The 18,448-nt window shown below is 43.7% G+C and overlaps 1 protein-coding gene across 24 annotated transcripts in view; it reads left to right on the forward strand.

Moving 5' to 3' along the window:
- Window positions 1-18,448, forward strand: part of auts2a (activator of transcription and developmental regulator AUTS2 a) — a 480,371-nt gene that overhangs the window by 437,170 nt on the left and 24,753 nt on the right. For 23 of the 24 annotated variants that reach the window (XM_042430283.1, XM_042430285.1, XM_042430284.1 and 20 more), the window contains one exon: window positions 8,223-8,271. In XM_042430283.1, the coding sequence (XP_042286217.1) occupies window positions 8,223-8,271 (49 nt within the window). Of the gene's footprint in view, window positions 1-6,957; window positions 6,988-8,222; window positions 8,272-18,448 lie in introns of those variants that run through there. The other variant, XM_042430304.1, reaches the window with a different exon arrangement.

Below are 18,448 nucleotides of genomic sequence, written 5' to 3' on the forward strand. Positions count from 1 at the left end.
AGGTCAAATTTAAAGAGGTTTATAATCCTCCTTTTTTGTCATTGAGATCAAATGACACTACAAGCTTCATGAGGTTATACTGAAGAAGCTTATCAATGAATTTGTATGACAAGCCGCACTGAATCTTGTTTACAATGTTGTTTCAAGTCAGCCGGTGCAACGAGTAGTGAGTGGTACTGCAGAAATACGTTCAAGGACAATGACGTGATGTAGAGATGAAAGTAAACATCACAAACAAATAATCTCTTAAAATACAGCACATTAACATTCAGACTCCCCTGTCACATGCCTAGTCTTTGTTTCAAAAGCTGAGACAATTCATTTTCTTGGTCCGTTAAACCTCTATGTAAACACTGAGTGACAGCGCCGTGAATAAGGACACAGATGTGCCATTTAAAATAATTTGGCTTGGATTTGGGAATTAGTAATTATACTGACATTAAATGAAAATGTTAAAGGTAAATCATTCCTAATATGCACGATGGTATGAATGTGTGTGTGTGTGTGTGTGTGTGTGTGTGTGTGTGTGTGTGTGTGTGTGTGTGTTTTGAGGCGGGCAGCACATATGCTGCTTTCTGTTGGAAGGGGAGGGAGTGATTGACTGGTCTGAAATTATCCATGGCATCACAGCCCACAGCCCACATTCCACGGCAATGTCTGTAATTTAGGCAAAAGGGTCTCCCATTTCTCTTGTGACTAGGCAGAGTAGTGGTGAGGGTGTGTGTGTGTGTGTGTGTGTGTGGTGGGGGAAGGAGGGGGGGGGGGGTTGCATTACAGATGTAACCAAAGCATTTGAGGCAGGGAAGGTTAAACCAATTTTCTTGTCTGCATTGTTTTCCAAAGCGAGTCCCACAGCAGCAACATCAGACTGATGGCCAGTGAAGTAGGTTTGTTCCCGCTGACAGGCCAGTTCTTTCTGCACCCGCAATGTCAACTGGATCTGATTATTGCCTACCAGATCCAGATAATGTCTGCCATTGATCAGGCCATTTATCTTGAACTCCTACGGCCCCGGCCTGCTTTCAGAGACCACGGGGAGATAAGTAGATACAGATAAGCAGATAACATAGTCTCTACAGGCTTTTAACAACCGGAAGAAATACTTTTCTGCTGCTTCCCTGGCTGACATATGATGTAAGTTTCATATCTCATGGCTCAGGAAGCTTTATTATAACGCAAAGGATTTGCTTTTAGAGGTATCGTCATTAGATCAGATAGACACTTTCATCCCTTGCGTCCGTCAATCTTCCTAACTATTCCCAGAATGCCAATCACATCCTGCGTGATAAGCACTGGTTGAAATAAGTGGGGGAAGTCATGCAAAGCAGAGATTCATTTTTGGCATTGTTATTTACAGGTTGAATATTGAAAAGTGCGCCTTTGTGGCGATGCAGATGGAAATTCTCAAGTCCTTAAATCTCTCATTCTCTCTGTCAGGATATTTGATTGATGCAGTTTAACAGACAAGACTGTCAGCTTTTCCAAAGGCTTTTTGCACTTTTGGAATGCTATAGTGTCCCAGTTTGTCTAGCGGTTTTTAATGCTGGGTGCATTTGTCTTTGTCTGTGTGTGTGTGTGTGTGTGTGTGTGTGTGTGTTTGCATGTACAGCCGTGTGTCATCCCCACATTAATAATAGCAGTGAGTGACAGATTAATTTATGTCTGGCTATGTGTCTGAGGAATTGGGAAGAAAGGGCCTGTCAGTGCTGCTTGTCGGGAGGGGGAAGAGATTAGAGCCAGTTGTCATTGACAACCCAGTGCAGGCTCTGGGAGATAAGGTCGGATGTAATGACTGTAAAAATAATAAAAATAATAATAAAATTAATTTAAGAAAACAACGTCACTCCGCCCTCAAATAGCTGGGAGAGGAGATGTTGGCAGTCGCAAGTGTGTGGGTTTATGTGTGCAATTAGAAATATTTCATAGTTTTTAGATATGCATGGCAACATTTGGACATTTCAGATCTTAAGCAATAAGGAGGATGTGAGATAATCTCGCCCCCTCTTCTAAGAAGACTAGGATTTAAAAAAAATCCATGTTAAATAGGTTTTATTTACTTTGAGCTGTGTACAGTACAAGCATTATTTTGTTAATTCCAATAGTCAGATTACTGTGTGTAAACATACTGTACATGTTGCCACTGAAACATAATGAAACATCTTTAACTGTTTGCCTGACACTTGTTATGATTTATGAAAATTTAAATATTGATGAAATTGGCAAGTGATAATCATTTATAACCAAGTCTTTAAGGTGTTAATTGGAATGATGTGTTTGGTGTTTTACTTTCGCCTGTTTGTTTTAAGTGTATTTTGAGTCTCAGGATGGATAACCATGTGAAAATATAATATAGCATGAGAATTAAGACATTTTAACATGTGTAATATTTTTACCAAGCCAAATATATAACTTACCTCTTACTTTTAGCCACGGAAGCAGTGTGGAAATGTCGGTCTGTCAGTGTGTTGGTCGGTCCACCGCTTTGGTCCAGACTGAAATATCTCAACAACTATTTTGCAATTTTTGGGTTAGGGTTAGGGTCCCCAGAGGATGAATCTTGCAGATTTTGGTTATCCCCCAAGTTTCCCTTTAGTGCCACCAGCAGGTCAATATTATCCTGTGAAATATCTCTACATGTGCTAGATGGATTGGCAGAAATTTTTGTACAGATATTCATGGTTCCCAGGCGATGTATCTTAATGACTGTGGTGTCACCATGAGGTTAACATTTATGGGTTTCAGTGAAATGTCTCAACAACTATTTAATGGATTGCCAAGAAATTTGATACAAACATTCAAGCTCCCCACAAGATCAATTGAGTAACTTTCCATCTAGTACCATCATCAGGTCAAAATTTTCTATTTGTCCAATACTTTGGTTTGTAACACACTAAACTAAGACTTAAGACATAGCTAAGACATACCAGCTTAACATCAGCATGTTAACATTGTTATAGTGAGCCTGTTAGCATGCTGTTGTTAGCATTTAGTTCAAAGCACTGCTATGTTCAAGTACAGCCTCACATAGCCTGGCTGACGACATTTTGTCTTGGTAACTTACAGACGGGTGACAAATTAAAGAAAAAAACGGTACAGGTCTGAATGCTTGACCCCTACAGTGAGGGGATCTGGTGGCTCTGTTATGCTTTGGGGGCATTTTGCTGGCATGGTTTGGGTCCACTTGTCCCCTTAGAGGGAAGGGTCACTGGATGACAATGCCCCCATCCGTAGGGCATGAAGGGTCACTGAATGGTTTGATGAATATGAAAATGAGGTGAATCATATGCTATGGCCTTCACAGTTACCAGATCTCAACCCAATTGAACACCTATGGGAGATTTTGGACTGATATGTTAGACATCGCTCTCCACCACCATCATCAAAACACCAAATGAGGGAATATCTTTTTGAAGAATGGTGTTCATCCCTCCAGAAGAGTTCAGAGACTTGTAGGATCAATGCCAAGGTGCACTGAAGCTGTTCTAGCAGCATGTGTTGGCCCATCACCTTACTAAGACACTATGTTGATTTTTCCTTTTATATGTCACCCATCTGTATATTTATCCTTTCATCCTTTGTCTAGCTCAAGAGTTACTCTGTCCCATTCTGATGTCTCTGTGAGGTGAAACTGTTTCTGAAGCATACACCCACCTGAGATAAGCGCTATTCACTGCTGATAATGACTCTGTTCAATGTCATTAAGAAAATTCTTGTTCCATTTCCTGGCCTCTGCATTCAATCCTGGTTTAAACAGATGAGAAAAAAATGTAGCCCCCGTAAAGCAAAGACAGAGCTCAGAGTCAACAGGCAAATGTAATAAGAGCTTTTAACATATTACATTGCCAGCACTCATGTTACACTTATCAGTAATATTTTAAATGAGAGTAGATTTGGCATAATGGCAGGAAGGCTCATAAAGCCGAGCCAGTCCCCTGTGATTGTAATCTAGGAGAGAGTTCCTGTAAAATTAAACCATGGTTGTGGGGGGAAGAGACAAACATGCCTCTGGTTTCTTTGAAGTGGAGAATCAGCGTCCAAAAAAAGGAATAAAAGATGACAAAATGTCAGTGTGAAGCTGATGGTCTATAGACAGAACTTACGTGCCCAGACAGCAATTACTGAGATACATAGCATACATCCAGACATTGTGTTTGATCTCAGTCTCGTTCTCCTGCACAGACTGTTTTTCCATGTGAAACTGTGCAGGGTTCTTGTTATAATGTGCGTGTTCATCTCTGTCAGCGTTTCATTTGAATTAAAAATAATGCGCACTGAGAGATCCGGACGCCGATTGTTTGGCAGTGTGGCTGTAATCACAGACTTGTGGTCGCTCTCAAATCTGATAATGACCATTTAAAATGGAGAACAGCGGCTCGTTCATAGCTGCTGCTGCTGCTGCTGCTGCTGCACAGGCCCCTGAAAAAGGACTGGTAGCCATTTTCCGTTGGTGGCAGTCATGTAAATACATATCTTGAAGCCAGTCATGTCATGCGTTTGAAGCCAAACCACAATAAGCTCTTGATGTTTCATCACAATCATTGCTTCACACATAAGACTCCCTGTGATCTAATGATCTAATGAAATGTAACCACAGTTCATACATTTGCAACTAATTTTAGACATGATTTACTGCATTTCTTTTATATGCATGCATGATCTGTGGCACTGTACAGCTAAATATTTTTACTGTTATCAAAGAATTTTTCCCACAGCCAATGAGCAACAGTAAGCCAAAGGCTAATTATTTCATTAGTAAGTTGTTTAATGCATAATGCATACATCTGTGAAACACACAAGGATGCATAGCAGGAGCCTCTAACTTGATGAACACATGGTCATGCAGGCTGCTCTTTCTCCCAGGCTCTTTGTGACCGAGCCTTTATCCTCTGTAGCTGAACCAAGTGGCTGGACTTTAACCGGCCACCTGAGGCCAGTACCTCCCACCCCTTAATGGTACTTCACATTCTTTGTTCTGTATGTCATCAGTGTGTCCACCAACAGCCATGTGAAGTCCATTGTAAGCTGATATGGATAAATAACCTTCTACTTAATGTAACTTTTCAGTTTAACCAGAGTGAGCAGCAGACTGCGGTTTGGAGAAACAGGCTGTTGTGACAACTCTGATGTGTGAGGATTTGTTTTGCTGGTCTGAATCTCAGGCAACTGTTTATCCCATTTCCCATGACTTCATGTTTGTATGGCCGGTCCCAGCCAACGGACCCTCGGTCTCTCTGTTACCGAGGGACGGATTAGCATCTCAGCTATGAGCTAAGTCTGTTTTCTGCTCTGTGGTTGCTCGGGCTGAGCTGGCAGGGAAAGACTTTGCAATGTGACTCTATTGTACATCCATTGACCTCCCAGCCAGTGGGTTAATTCTCATTAGACAAGCTATAGGATGCAAGGGTTTGCACTATTAAGAGGATTTTCCAGGAATGTCCAGCATTGGATTGGGATTCACTCAATGTCAGTAATGGAGGCAAGGATGAGTGAGAGTTGTTACCTTTCAGGTAAACATTACTTTCAGGCCTGCAGTGTGAATATTAACAGGATAGTGTCCCACCTTAAAGCTGTGTGATCCCTCCGAAACACACACACACTGTTGCATCAACATTAGGAAACAACTACGTGGTGGCCTGCTCAGGCAAGATCCCTCTAGGGCTTGGTAAAGTTATCACATAATTATAAACTTGGTAGTCATGATTTATGTTTGCAATGTCAGGGGTGGAAGCTGGCGAGGTTATAGGTCTGTCAGTGTAGGCCAAGAGAGCTCAAAGCTCAAATTGAAGGCTGAATGACCCAAAGTGCTTTTTCTATTACCAGCTGACCTCCCTTCAGGCCAGTGGAGTGGGAGTTGATCCAACTGGAAGACAGCGCCTGTGGGCTGCGTGGAGATGCATGCTGCTCATAAAGGAGCGTTTTGTTTTTCTTCCCCTCACGGTAGCAGCACCCTACTGGGGAATTCATTAGCGGCTGACATCATCTCACTCAGTACAGAGTGAAAGAAAGAATATCTTTCTGCCTCAGCTCTCCCCTCCCTCCCTCCTTTCTCCTCTTCCCTCTTGTTCTCTCTCTCTCTGCCTCCTTATCTAGCTATGGTGCGCTGCTGTCTCTCCTTTTGCGCGCCATTTATGCAAAAGGTAAAGCGCTGATGTGCGCCTCTGCAACCGAGCTCCAAGCTTTTCGGAAGCTCAAAAAACACGAGTGTGTTTGTCTTCTGAGGGAGCACGACTGAGGTTGAATCCAAGTCCGCCTGGAAATCAGGAAGTGGGAGGACCTGACCGTGAAGGCAGCAGCAGCAGCACTCTGGCAGTCCGTCGCTGGATGAATGGGAGTTTGTCTGGTGCTTGGGAGCGGATGGGGAGAGGCTCTTGTGTGCCCACGATCGGGATCCGTCAGAGAGAGCACGGCAGACAGGCTTTGCAGCTGAACACAGCGAAAGCGGGCTTATACCTTGTGTGAATTTTTGCTCACTGCTTTTGTGATTTGCCTCCTTCCCCTTCTCCACAGAGGAAACTGGCCGTGCGCTTTGTTGGATTGGTTTGCTCCGTCGGACGCAGCCCATCTCGGCGCACCAACACACAAACCCTCCCGGATCCTGTTTGTTACCTCTCACGGATATTTCCGACAGGAGAATATACGTGAAAAAAAATTACATTGTGTCCCGAGCAAGGAAAGAAAGGTGTATCAAGGGATTTTTTTTTTCTCTCTCTCGTCGTCTCAGTGTTGTTGAAGCTCTCAGTGGCGAGACACATGGTTCCCTTTGTCCAAACGGCGCAGTAGCTTTGTGAGAGGCTTTGGATTTTTTTTTTCTTGGAAAGGCTTCTTCTCTCCGCATGGCTGTCCCCAATTTAAACGGAGTAGACTTCGCCGCCTCTTGTGTGGATTATATCATTTGAAAAGCAGAATGTGAAACGAGGCCATATTTACCAGACCGCGAAAGTAATATCCTGACTTATTTGCCTTCTTGCTAACCTTGCCACATCAAAGGTATGCGCGCCGGCTCCGAGCCGATTATAATCTAAGTTTGTTTTTTTTAATTTATCATTGTGTGTGATCGTGTGCAGAATGGTCTGAGTGGAATTTTTATAGTAGTTACCATTGTCATGCCACCTATTATGCTGTCATTTATTGTGCAGCGTTCATTGTTTACATTCTGTCAGTGAATGAATACCTGATTTATTGCAAGCTTTTATGTCTTAACAATAAACCAACTATTTAGTTTATTCATTCGCACTGTTTCCTGTTTTTATTGTTATGTTGTTATTACAATAAGAAGCTTCTCCTGCAGCATTAATAACAGATGTGTCGGGATAAAAGACATGAGTGCGCATACAACTAAGCTGTCACTGGACGCAGATATTGAGTATTCCTGACGTTAAGGTTATTGTAAGACAAGAAAATATAAGTGTAAAGAGCCAGTCTCATATGTGCTGTTGTTCAGAATGGATCATTGAATAAATCAGAGGCGAGTGAGTCCACAGAGCCAGTTATCAGATTTATTTTATTCAGAGAAACCTGTCAGTCTTCTTCCCATGTGTAGTTCAGCGGATGTTGTCCTGTTTCTTTCCCGTCCTTGTAACCTGTATCCACTTCGTAATATAATAATTTTTCACCTAAATATCTTAGTTGAAACACAATTTATATGTGACTTAGTTTTTTCACCAATATAAGCCTTTTATTATCCAGTTCATGTTTAAATCCATCACTGCACATTTTATCCTGCCGGGGAGGCTGGGAGAAGGGATGGGGCTGTTTTGTTACGGAGCAACAGTGCCATCAAGTGGCCTGAATATGAAGAGCCACTTGTTTTGTTTCAGTCTCATATCAAGTGTTGATCATGATGCTGAGGTTAACTCAATAATTGTGGACATAATTTAAGCGTGACAGGGTGTGGACACTGGATGTGTCTTGACTTAAATGTTGTGAAATTTGATCTTGAAGTTTGTGTCAGTAAAAGTGAGAGCATGGACCAAGAACAAATTGTCAGATATATATTAAAACCACATCTAATGAATCTTATCAGGATGAATTCAGGAACAAGGTTTTCTTTAAGATGACTTAAGTATAATAATTATTTACCATGACCATGGTAACCTTTGCTCTCAATTGACCACAGAAATGTTGTCTAGGAGCAGGTTTGGACATTTTGGTGGAAAATGATTTTGCATTCAAGTTTTGCACTTTATGTGATATTTTGCTCATTTAATTTTCCTCTTTTCTAGGTCTCCGATGCCGGCTCAGAGAAATTTTTCAACACAGCTGCGATTAAAGGTACAGACATTTTTTTATCTTGTTTTTCTACCGTGCTGATATGATGTAAATATCAGAATGGCACAAGTGTATTGCCATCCTCTTGATGTCATTACTATCTAGAAATTGGTATGCATCGTCCCTGTGCGGTGATTGTCATTTTGTGTGGTCATTTAAAATAACGCAGCAGCGATAATGCATCACATTAACAGAGAAGTGATCCAAGTTACTCAGGTGCACAGATACGAAATATCACTGAGCGTTTTCTGCGCACATAGGCATGAAATGAAATGTCTCTCTGTCAGTATTTCATTAGAGGGAATCATTAAAATGTGAAATCGTTATGTCATGCATCATGTAGGTTTTCGTCTTTTCATGTCATGTGACATGAAAAAGTGTTGAACGTTGTACTGTTTTGGTGACCCTTTGTTGCAAATGTGCTAAAATGTGGCAGGAGTTGTACTGCAGCCAGAGGAGGAGGAGGAGGAGGATGTACTAATGCGGCAGGGAATGAAGTGAGGGCAGGAAAGGCATCTGTTTATGGCCTCAGTGTGCCAACACCACATGTGACCTCATTATCAAGTCACTAATTTGCTGTTAAAAGCAGACCCATTTTCTCCGGCTCAGGGATAATGGAGGTGCCCCGCGTGAATGGACATTCCTCTGTAATGGGGGGGAGTTACCAGGCAGGGCAGGAGGGAGGCTTGGATACGAGGGTTATGACCCCTTCAGGGCTGTGGCAGAAACTGGGCCGATTCCTGCACTTTCCTCTGCGCAGACCTCCAAACACATTTCCCACATTCTGGCCTTTGATTCCCTTCAGGGCTTGATTTGTGGCATCCATTGGGGGGACTCAATGGCCATGCTTGACAGGGAGGTTTCCTTTTGAACGTGCTTCTCTGTGGACTGATTTGGTTCCCTTGAAAGGATTAAGGCCCCCTTTGTGCGGCCTAAATCAACAGAGGGCCGCCCTCTCTCCCCCTCCATGAAAGGACCTGACCGGGGAAACAGTACACAAAATACGCTTTCTCCCTGCTGCATGATAGTCCACTTTCTTGGCCCCTATTTCCATTTAAATATCTCCTCTTTTCTTCTCTATTACCATCGCCGTCCCCCCCCTCCTCTCCTGCCATATGCTAATGCCTATTGCAAAAGGAGAGTAAAAGAATCCAGGTGCAGGGAGAGCAGGGTCCTCTGGTATTTTTATGGAGGGTGGTGTTGAGATTAAAAGAGTTGGGAGGGTTTTTGTCGGAGGGGATTACCAGCCTCTAATGCAACCAAACCCCAGCACAAGCAACAACTCCAACAAAACTCCAACAAAAAAATAGCAAGAGAGGCTCTCTTGTGGGACGATGAGTGTCAATGTTTGCCCAAAGGCAGGTGCATTTGTTTGATAGTGTGTGCGTTTTCTTGCTGCTACACATAAAATTGCTTATTGTGCATTAGGGCACAGCATATAGCTGAGAGAGCCATGACAGGCCATGACAGCAAAAACAACTCACACAAACAAAACAACGGCTAGTTGCGATGAAAGAATAGTTATGGCTACTATTCACAAGCAATGAAACTATAACTGTGATGCTGCAGTGTTGAAATCTATAGACAGTACAGTACAATACAGCTTTACTTACAGTTCAGAAAAATGTCAGGTAGAGACATAAACATGCCAAATGTTGGAAAAAGATGCCCTTGATAAATCAAGCTTTAATGACTATATATAATATAATATATAACTAATATAATAACAGACTGGAGTACATCAAATAGACTGACATTTCTTTGGCAGGACATATATATGATTCTTTGTAGATGAGCCAAAGCATATTTCAGACACACAACTGTTATTATAATAACATTGTGACTGTTTGGAACAAAGGTAAAACACACTGAAAATACCTTAAAACTGAGAAGTCCATTGTAATTCAGCTGCTGATGTGCCGCTTTGGTAATGACTGACTGTTGGCTTTTTTCTCTGCAGTAAGACTGGAAATCAGCCCAGGGCAACCTCGGCTTTCTTTGAAGACTTAGTGCTGGTCCCTCATCTTTTAATCTCACAGCCTTCTCACCTACTCAATAATTACAGTGTATTTTTCATGCACTCTCAAAAGCCATAGTGTTTTTTTTTCTCTCTCGCCTGAGGCCTACCTATACTGCATTTTAAAAAGAAAATCCAGCTGATGAGAATGCGGCTTTTGTGTTTTTAGACCTGCCCCCCCCCCATGTCAGCTTCACCTTGGGGCCATTGGTGTCAACTGTACATAGTTGTCTAATATTGAGCTCAAAGTCGCCATCACTCCCTTCTTGCCTCTCTGTTTTTCTCCTTCCTTCCTGCTTACTCTGGGTTCAGTTTGTCCAGGAATGGATTTCATTAACTAAGAGTCATTAAGTGTTAGCTCTAATTACCACGGCTGTCAATGCGCCTGCAGGTGTCAGCTAGCTAACCTGATTCATTTGCTCTGCAGGAGAGTAAACACCAGTCAAAAGCTCCGGCGTAGTCTATTGGCCACTAGTGACATAAACAACTTTCCCAAAGTCTAAGCTGCCTTCAAGGTGCTGAGGGTGGAAATCGGTAACCAAGCCTTATTAAGGCTGTGACTGCTGTCGAGGGAGTGGATTGAAGTGCTGAGTTGCACAGATACTGTTGATGTCAAACCTGCACAGCGTGTCACCACAAAAGCCTGCAGACAGATCTATCAAATGATTAAAGCGTGTTCCAGGGCAGTCATATCTTGTCACCTGGTTACATTCCAATTCTTTATGATATTGTCAATCCACAAGCCATCCTGGAGACTCGGCAATGTCATAAGAGAGCACAGACTAAGCTCACTGTGCATTGTTTGTTGGGCATAGCCCAAGCAGCCAGATTAAGATAATGCTATATGACATTTAAAAAGCTCTGCTGTGCCATTTATAAGAGAAGGCTTGAAATTTTTTCTCATCAGTGAACTGTTGAGTCTGGTGTGTGCTTCTGTAGGTGGAATCTATTTAGAATAGAAAAGATGTTTTGGATTAAAATTGAAAAATTAGAAAATGGAAAATAAGAATAAGTAAAAATACAACGATAATACAATCCTGAAGCATTTTTAATTTTACCTACATACACATTATCAAATTCACATGGTAACAATTAGAAATGACTTCATCATGTAATTTTTCCAGTTAAAGGGTGCAGTGAAAGAGCACTAGAGATTTATTTCTTAAAAAATTAATCTGGTTGATATATTGGAGGAGCAAGTCCCTCGTGAGACATCTCCTGCAGCTGTGTCTACGATGTGAGACCGAGTTCAGTGCGGGGGTGAATTGAAGTGCACAGTGTAGTGATTCTCAGTTTCCCCCCCTCAGCACAGCGCTGAGTTCACCATGCTTTACTGGAGTTAATGTGAAAATGAAGCGGTGCTACAGCGAGACCCAGGGCTGACGCCAGCGTGAAGAGCGCCGCTGGTGAAGTGTGTCGGGCTTGAGTGCGTCTGTCACCAGGGGAGAGAATAATGTGCGATGTGGAAGGTGTAATTTGCAGTGCTGATGGCATTGTTTAAAAAAATAGTGGAAAGAGAAAAGTGGAGGTGAACTTTTGTGGCAGATATCAGAGCTGAAGAGCTCCCTGGATTGTCATAGAGAGCTCTGCTGGCAGCAAAATTGCCTGTGAGCGTATTACTGCTGTGTGGGAGGGAGCTGAGGGCTTCTTTTTCTCTCTCCGCCTCATTTTCTCTCTGTTTCCTGAGAGGGAGGACTGGTGATAGAGCTGTGTGTACTTCCAGGCTGTGGGCCGCCACCTGCTGTAATCTCAAGTGATATAGAGAGCAACAATCACGCCACAAATCACCCAGGCAGCTCCCTAACTCATTCAGTGGACTGGAAAGAGAAGGTTGGCCTTTCACAGCACCAGTGTTGGTTTACTGCCCCAGGCTCCCTGCACTGCCCTCATGCTGACCTCTGCCGTCTGTGTGGGTTTGTGTGTCAAGAAATCAGGGCTGCCTGTGGAACTTGACCTGATGCGCAGTGGAAAGATGACCTGACTACCATTGGCCTTTTGTGCGCTCTGAGGAACGGCTGCAGTCAAGGACAGTCTCTTTCTCCCTGGCAGGGGCTGGGAGGTCACTGAGGGGTCACTGCCCCTCCCTGCAGATTTAACTGCTGGAATAAAGCATTGTTGTTGTTGTGGCTCAAACATAAGCTCAACTCAAATCAAAATGCCCTTTTTTGATATTTAATAAGCGTGTATGTTTTGAGAAATAAAGACAGGGATCTGAAGGATTTAAGTCTGAATGATACAACACTGAAACAGATTCCAGCCGTTTCCCCAGTGGTCTTTGCTTCTGTTGGTTCCCCGTCCCCCGCTAGGAGCATTTAATGTATCTCTAAGGGGTAAAGGAAGCTCAATATCCTGTGCTGCACAGAGGGAAGCCCCCCCACCCCCCTACCCTCTTCTCCATGGCTGCAACTACAGAGAGAAAGGCTGTATTTCATGACCATGAAAGGGGCCGTTCCAGCCATGCCTCATCTGCTGACACAGCCAAACAAAGGTTAACAAATCAAGGGTAGCACTGGCTGATTTACTGCCTGGCTGTTGCAAACAATGCCTCAGCCCCCATGTCTACAGCTCACACAGGCTGTGTGTGTCCGTAGGCAGAGAAATATGGCAACATTTCCAGATGTACATATTTCAAAATCACTCACTTATCATTTTTGAATTGATCATATTTTATTGGTCCTGATCTCAGTCTTCCAGACTTCCTACTTTGCTTTTCAATGAGTTTTTCTCCAGCCTTATGTATTTGCACTTTTAAAGTGTGCACAGAATGTTTTCTTAAGACTGAGAACACAACTTTTGTAGAAAATGTGGAAAATGTTAAGTTTGCTGAATGTAATGAATCAATTTAGAGGACTAATATAAGATAAACTTTTTACCATAATTCATGTCTTTTTTTCCTCCTCGTATCACACCAGAGTCACCTGTTGCAATCATAACATATGTGATCAGATGTAATTATGTAATTTTTGGCACACAAGTCAGGCAGTTAAATACTGTATGTGAGACTGCGGGTGTAGTTGGGGCCCACTTGGTAGAAATTTGTTGATTGAGGATCAGTTTTGAAGAGATGCTGTGAATGGGTCTGTTGGTGCTTGAAGAAACACACACATAGAGCAGTGTGGGCCAGTCTTCATCCCTTCCCTCCAGCAACACAAAGAGGTCATTCAGAGTTTGTTCCCCAAGTCCTGAGGTTAGAGACTAAGTAAATCCATCCATCTTAATGCACTTATTTCAGCACCGGGAGAGCTGGCGGGAGACTGTGTACACAATCCTATATCCGACATGCCACGCTAAACCCAAAGAGCCTGGAACCCATCAGGCCAAAATTAAAGGTCTACATCTCAAACACAAACATTTAAATGGGCTGCACTCCAGAGATCAAAGTGAAAGACCTTAGTTTTCCTGCTGGCCCCCCTACGTCTGCCACACTGAGATATGTGGCGGTTTAACAGCCAGTCGGGACTAAATGGTGAGCAACTGTAGACTGTACATGTCTGTTTCTCTCAGGTCTCGGAGGTAATGCTCCTTGGCATATTTGTTGTTGGTCTAGATGAGGTAGAAGGATTTATGTAAGTGAAATCTGCTTTTTTTTATATAAAGGCAAATTGAGGATCATGATGAGACATTAAACAAGATTTCTTTGTCTTTGCTGATTAGGAAAAACCCAGTTTTAAGAGTGATGGTTATGGTTTTTCACCTTTTAGCTCCTATTAAATACAATTATATCCTTATATGAATGGTTGTGTGAAAGCTGCAATTCCTGTAGATGAACAGTCATGATACATACACATCACAAACTCTTCCATTCCAAATCATATTTTTTTTTATTGTCACTGTGTCATTGACATATGTTGGAGATGCCTGGTGACTGGTGGAACAAAGACTGGTAGAAGTGGATGTGCGGGTGAAGGTGTTGAAAGCACCGGCCTCTCCATCCCAGGAGACATTCTCCCACCATCACCATCACTAGCATCCACTGATCCAATGTGACATCAGCCACTCTCCTGCCAACTGTGCAGCATTAACAGGGTCAAAGCACCACACACATACACACACACACACACCACTTATCAAGACCCAGGCATCCCCAGTGCACTGTTGGTGTGTTCAGGCCAATTATGCCTGTGTCAGTCTTTGGTCCCTGCGGCAGAGGTGACATTGCCAAAGTGGGAGAGAGAGCAGGCCTCCTTAATGAGGCCTCATGGTGGCTTAGAGGTGCATGTGCATATGAGTGTGTGAATGCATGTGTGCATGCATAACAGCAGGACTGCTGGTGTGGAATGATTCACCCTTCCATCATGATCTACCATGTGTGTCTGTGACAGTTATTTTCCCTTCTCAAGGTCTTCCCCCACCAGCCATTTCCATCTCGCTGCCTCTCCAAATTTCAGTATTTTTAAGTGCTGCTGCCTCATGATGTCATTCTAGCGAACAGATTTTGGTTCTGGTGAATGACTTGAGGGCTCTGTCCCAGAAATGCAGCATAGCAGATTTGCAGACACATGTACTAAAAAGGAGATGGGATTAACACAGCGGATAAGATTCCCTGCTTATGATGTTACTGTTCACTGTGAAACGATTCACCCCAGCGGTGTTGGTGTTGCTTTGAGCAGCATGAAGTAGGATTTGGTCTCTTTTTAAAAGAAAAAAAATGCATAGCTCTGATCAGCAGGGTGAATGACAGCTCAAAGTTTACAGAACCATCCATCTTGGGATTATGTGGTCATGGAGAGTTTATCGGATAGAACAATGCCAGAAGGCCACCCGTGTTAAAAACGTTTGAGCTGTTTAAAGCATTTGTTGGGTTCTTCTGACACTGCAGGGCATTGCCATCATGTTCAGGTTTTTCTCTACATAAAATAAATGGTAAATATAATCTCTGTAATTCTCAACTGTCACAGAGAGAACTGCGTATATAGAAGCTTGGAATCAGACTTTACTGGTGTCTTACAGCTTGTGGTGTTTTGTTGTTGTTTTTTTTTTTTAAAAAGAGAAGAGAAGAGGTCGGGTGTGAAGGAGTCTTTCTGTTTCCCTATCTGCACCTGTTGACCCAGAGGAGGGTCAGTGCTGTGGAAGGGAAAGTGTAAACACAGCCTTTAAAGACAAAAAAAGCTGAGAGAGAAAAGAGCATGAGGACTCTGATCAGGATTGATGAAAGCAAGGCTTTAATTGCTCCCACAAGAGAAGAGGTTATCTTTTTTTCCCCCTCTCGCACTCTGTGATTCTCATAAATATGCAGGGCAGAAATAAAGCCCTGATGAGCCGCAGGGCAGATTAGAGAGGACTATAGAGCAGGATCCTGGTTTGTTAGCAGCAGTCCACAGATCCCTTGCATGTGTTTCTGCTCTGCACACACATCGCCTGGCTTTCATTTGTCTCAACCCACATTTCATTATATTTCCACAGGCTACTGACTGCACAGGGTCAGGTACTAGTTGTGATGGGGCTGTCAGACCTATAGTGCAACATCGCCCCCTGGTGTTGGGTGTGATCTCAAGATAGATTGTGACTTCTGGGCAGAGTGGGTGGAGAGGACATGGTTAATTTGTGTTGGATGATGTGCGTGCGTAAAGTTATATATGTATCCTGGAAAGGAAATCTCAAAGCATGTGCATTTGATATAAACAAAGGCTAACAAACTGCACAATGTTCCATTTTATCACCATCTTTTGGTTCATCATCTCTGGCTGTTGGCCACAGTTCTTAGAAGCCTGCCCAAACCCATCAGCGTCCGTCGGACTGTCACCATCTGTTACAGCTTAAGCTGCTCCAGGCGGGAGCTATTTGATTTCGGGGTTCCAGCATTCCCTCTTTATTCCACGTGTCAGGTTTTACTGTAAACACTGTCGTACAAAAACCAAAATCCCAGAAGGGATTGCTTTTTCAGGCCTTTCAAGCCAAGAGCAAACAGGCCGTTGCGCCGGTACCGGCTGCACGTCTGGTTTAGCTCTTAGTGTGCTGAGACTGGGGGCTCTGCTGGGCCATTTAGAGGCAAAGCTGGGAAGCTGTGTTTGGAAGCTTTTTCCCTAAACCCTGCGCTCAGTCAGTGTGCAGTGTGGTGTTGTGATGTATGAATCCCCTGGCCATGCCTGACACTAGCGAGCCTGTCTGAGCCCATGTCTACTCTGAGTAGGAGGCCATGGACAGAGGCTGCATTGTTCCCCTAAAGTAACCCAAGCCTAGGGCAGCCGCTGCCCAAAGGGGGATATCAAGTTGTTCTCTCCCCACCACCACCACAATCCCAGCTTAAGCTCTGAGGCTTGACGAGGGAGCAGAGAGGCAGCTGACTGTTTGGACGACGGTGAAGTTCAAATAAACAGCTAAATCCCAACCAGCCTCCCCTACACTAACCCTCCCTCGCCAAGTATCGCAGTCCCACAGCCATAGCTCGTCACCATGAAGCTTGCCAACAGCCCTTAGCTAATTTGTGGTGTTATTTTGAAAAGCATGTTGATGTGGCTTCACTGAGGTTTCTGTAGAAAGAGGACTGCAAGCAGAGAGAAGAGGGTGAGAACTTAGGCCTGGTTACATCTCTCTGATTCCCTTTTTGTGAGTGATGGGTAGGTTTACCACCACATCAGCAGACCACACAGCATTTCCAGGCCAGTGGGAAGGAGGGATGAAAGTATAGTGGAGAGGAGAGACAGCCATTAACAGCTCTGTTTCTGCTCCGGGTGTCCTGCTAATCCGACTGCAGTGAAACCTGAGCAAGGGGGTAATGAGACGGCACTTGACACGCTCGCACACACACGCACGTAGACACATTGGCTGCTTCTGTAATGCCGGTGAAGATTTAAGAAGAGAAAAGGCTACATGCAAATTGATACTTCACCAGATTCTCAGACATTTGATCCATGCATTCAAGCTATTACCCCCCTGGAATGAGTTTTTCTTATATCGTCCTAATACGCGGCACAGGCTGTATTGAATCTGATCCTCGCGAGCAGCCTGAATATGTGGTGTGGATGTGTGTAAAACCAGTTGGCCCCATTTGAAAGAGAGTGAAAGAGGCACAGACTGATGACTCTCTGGGGACAGATTTCTCTTTCCAGCGCTCCATGCTTCTCTCCCTTGTGAAATCATGGTGGTGTCAGCGTGTCAGCTCAAGCTGTCACTCTCCTTATTGCTGCAAGCCAGCTACACTCATACTCTGCCTGCTGGCTGAAGGGAGGGAGGGGGAGAGTAAAGAGAAGGAGCAAGAGAGAAAGAAAGAAAGAGGGTTTTTCTACACTCGACACAACAGATGAGCAGAGCGTCAACATCCCTTACTGCATTGGGTGAGTCTCAAAAGAAAAAAGGAGAGAGCCAAGGCCATCTATCAACTCAGAGGAGCCAGCTATACAATTAGCAGCCTCCCCCCCCCCCCCCCCCCCCCCACGGGTTGGTGTGGTACAGTCTGCTGGGCTTAGCTGACAGGCTGACAGGGCCTCATGGAGGACAGGCCAACACTGAACAGATCCAAGCAGCTGACATAGAGCTGCAGTGCATGCACCTCAACCAGGGTGGCATTGGACTTGTTGACTGGTAGAATTTTCTGTGTAAGTCTGAGTGAATAAGGGAGAGACAAAAAGAGGGTGAAAGGAGAAGGTGTTTATGAGCGGGTGTGGACTTTTTATAATCACGTGACTGTAATTGAAATTTAAGCATGAGTTTGAAGTTTATCAGCTCAACGTGCGATTGTCTATTGTTCCCCCAAAGCTGTCACAGGGACTGACAAGAAACACATGTTGACAGTCACTGTGTTGTGAAATACTTGAGTTGTTCTGAGGCGCAGTCGGAGCGTTCGGAGGGTCTAGTTGTTTTTACTTTTGTTCAGACTTAAATAAGTTAACTTACATGGATTCAGGTTGGCGATTTGACAAATGACTTGAATTTACAGTCAGTAGATACTGTTATGGAAAGATGCGTGTACTTTGTGTACATTTTCAGAAGACTTACTTTGTCACAGATCCCCTGTGGTGAGACGTTGTAGTGCATGCGCTACTGTGGGACATTAAGCAGTGTTTTGGGGCAAACCGCAAGTGAAAGTGTTCAACCCGTCACCTGCTTTTGGTCGAATTTCAACATCCGGCTTTGTTAATAGATAAGCTGTAATTATCTAACCACAATGGTGCAACACGAAACAGTTCATTTTTCCAGCCTCAAGCAGCAACACAAGTCAAAGAA

The sequence above is a fragment of the Thunnus maccoyii genome, chromosome 13 (assembly GCF_910596095.1).
Source record: "Thunnus maccoyii chromosome 13, fThuMac1.1, whole genome shotgun sequence".
Lineage (NCBI taxonomy): Eukaryota > Metazoa > Chordata > Actinopteri > Scombriformes > Scombridae > Thunnus > Thunnus maccoyii.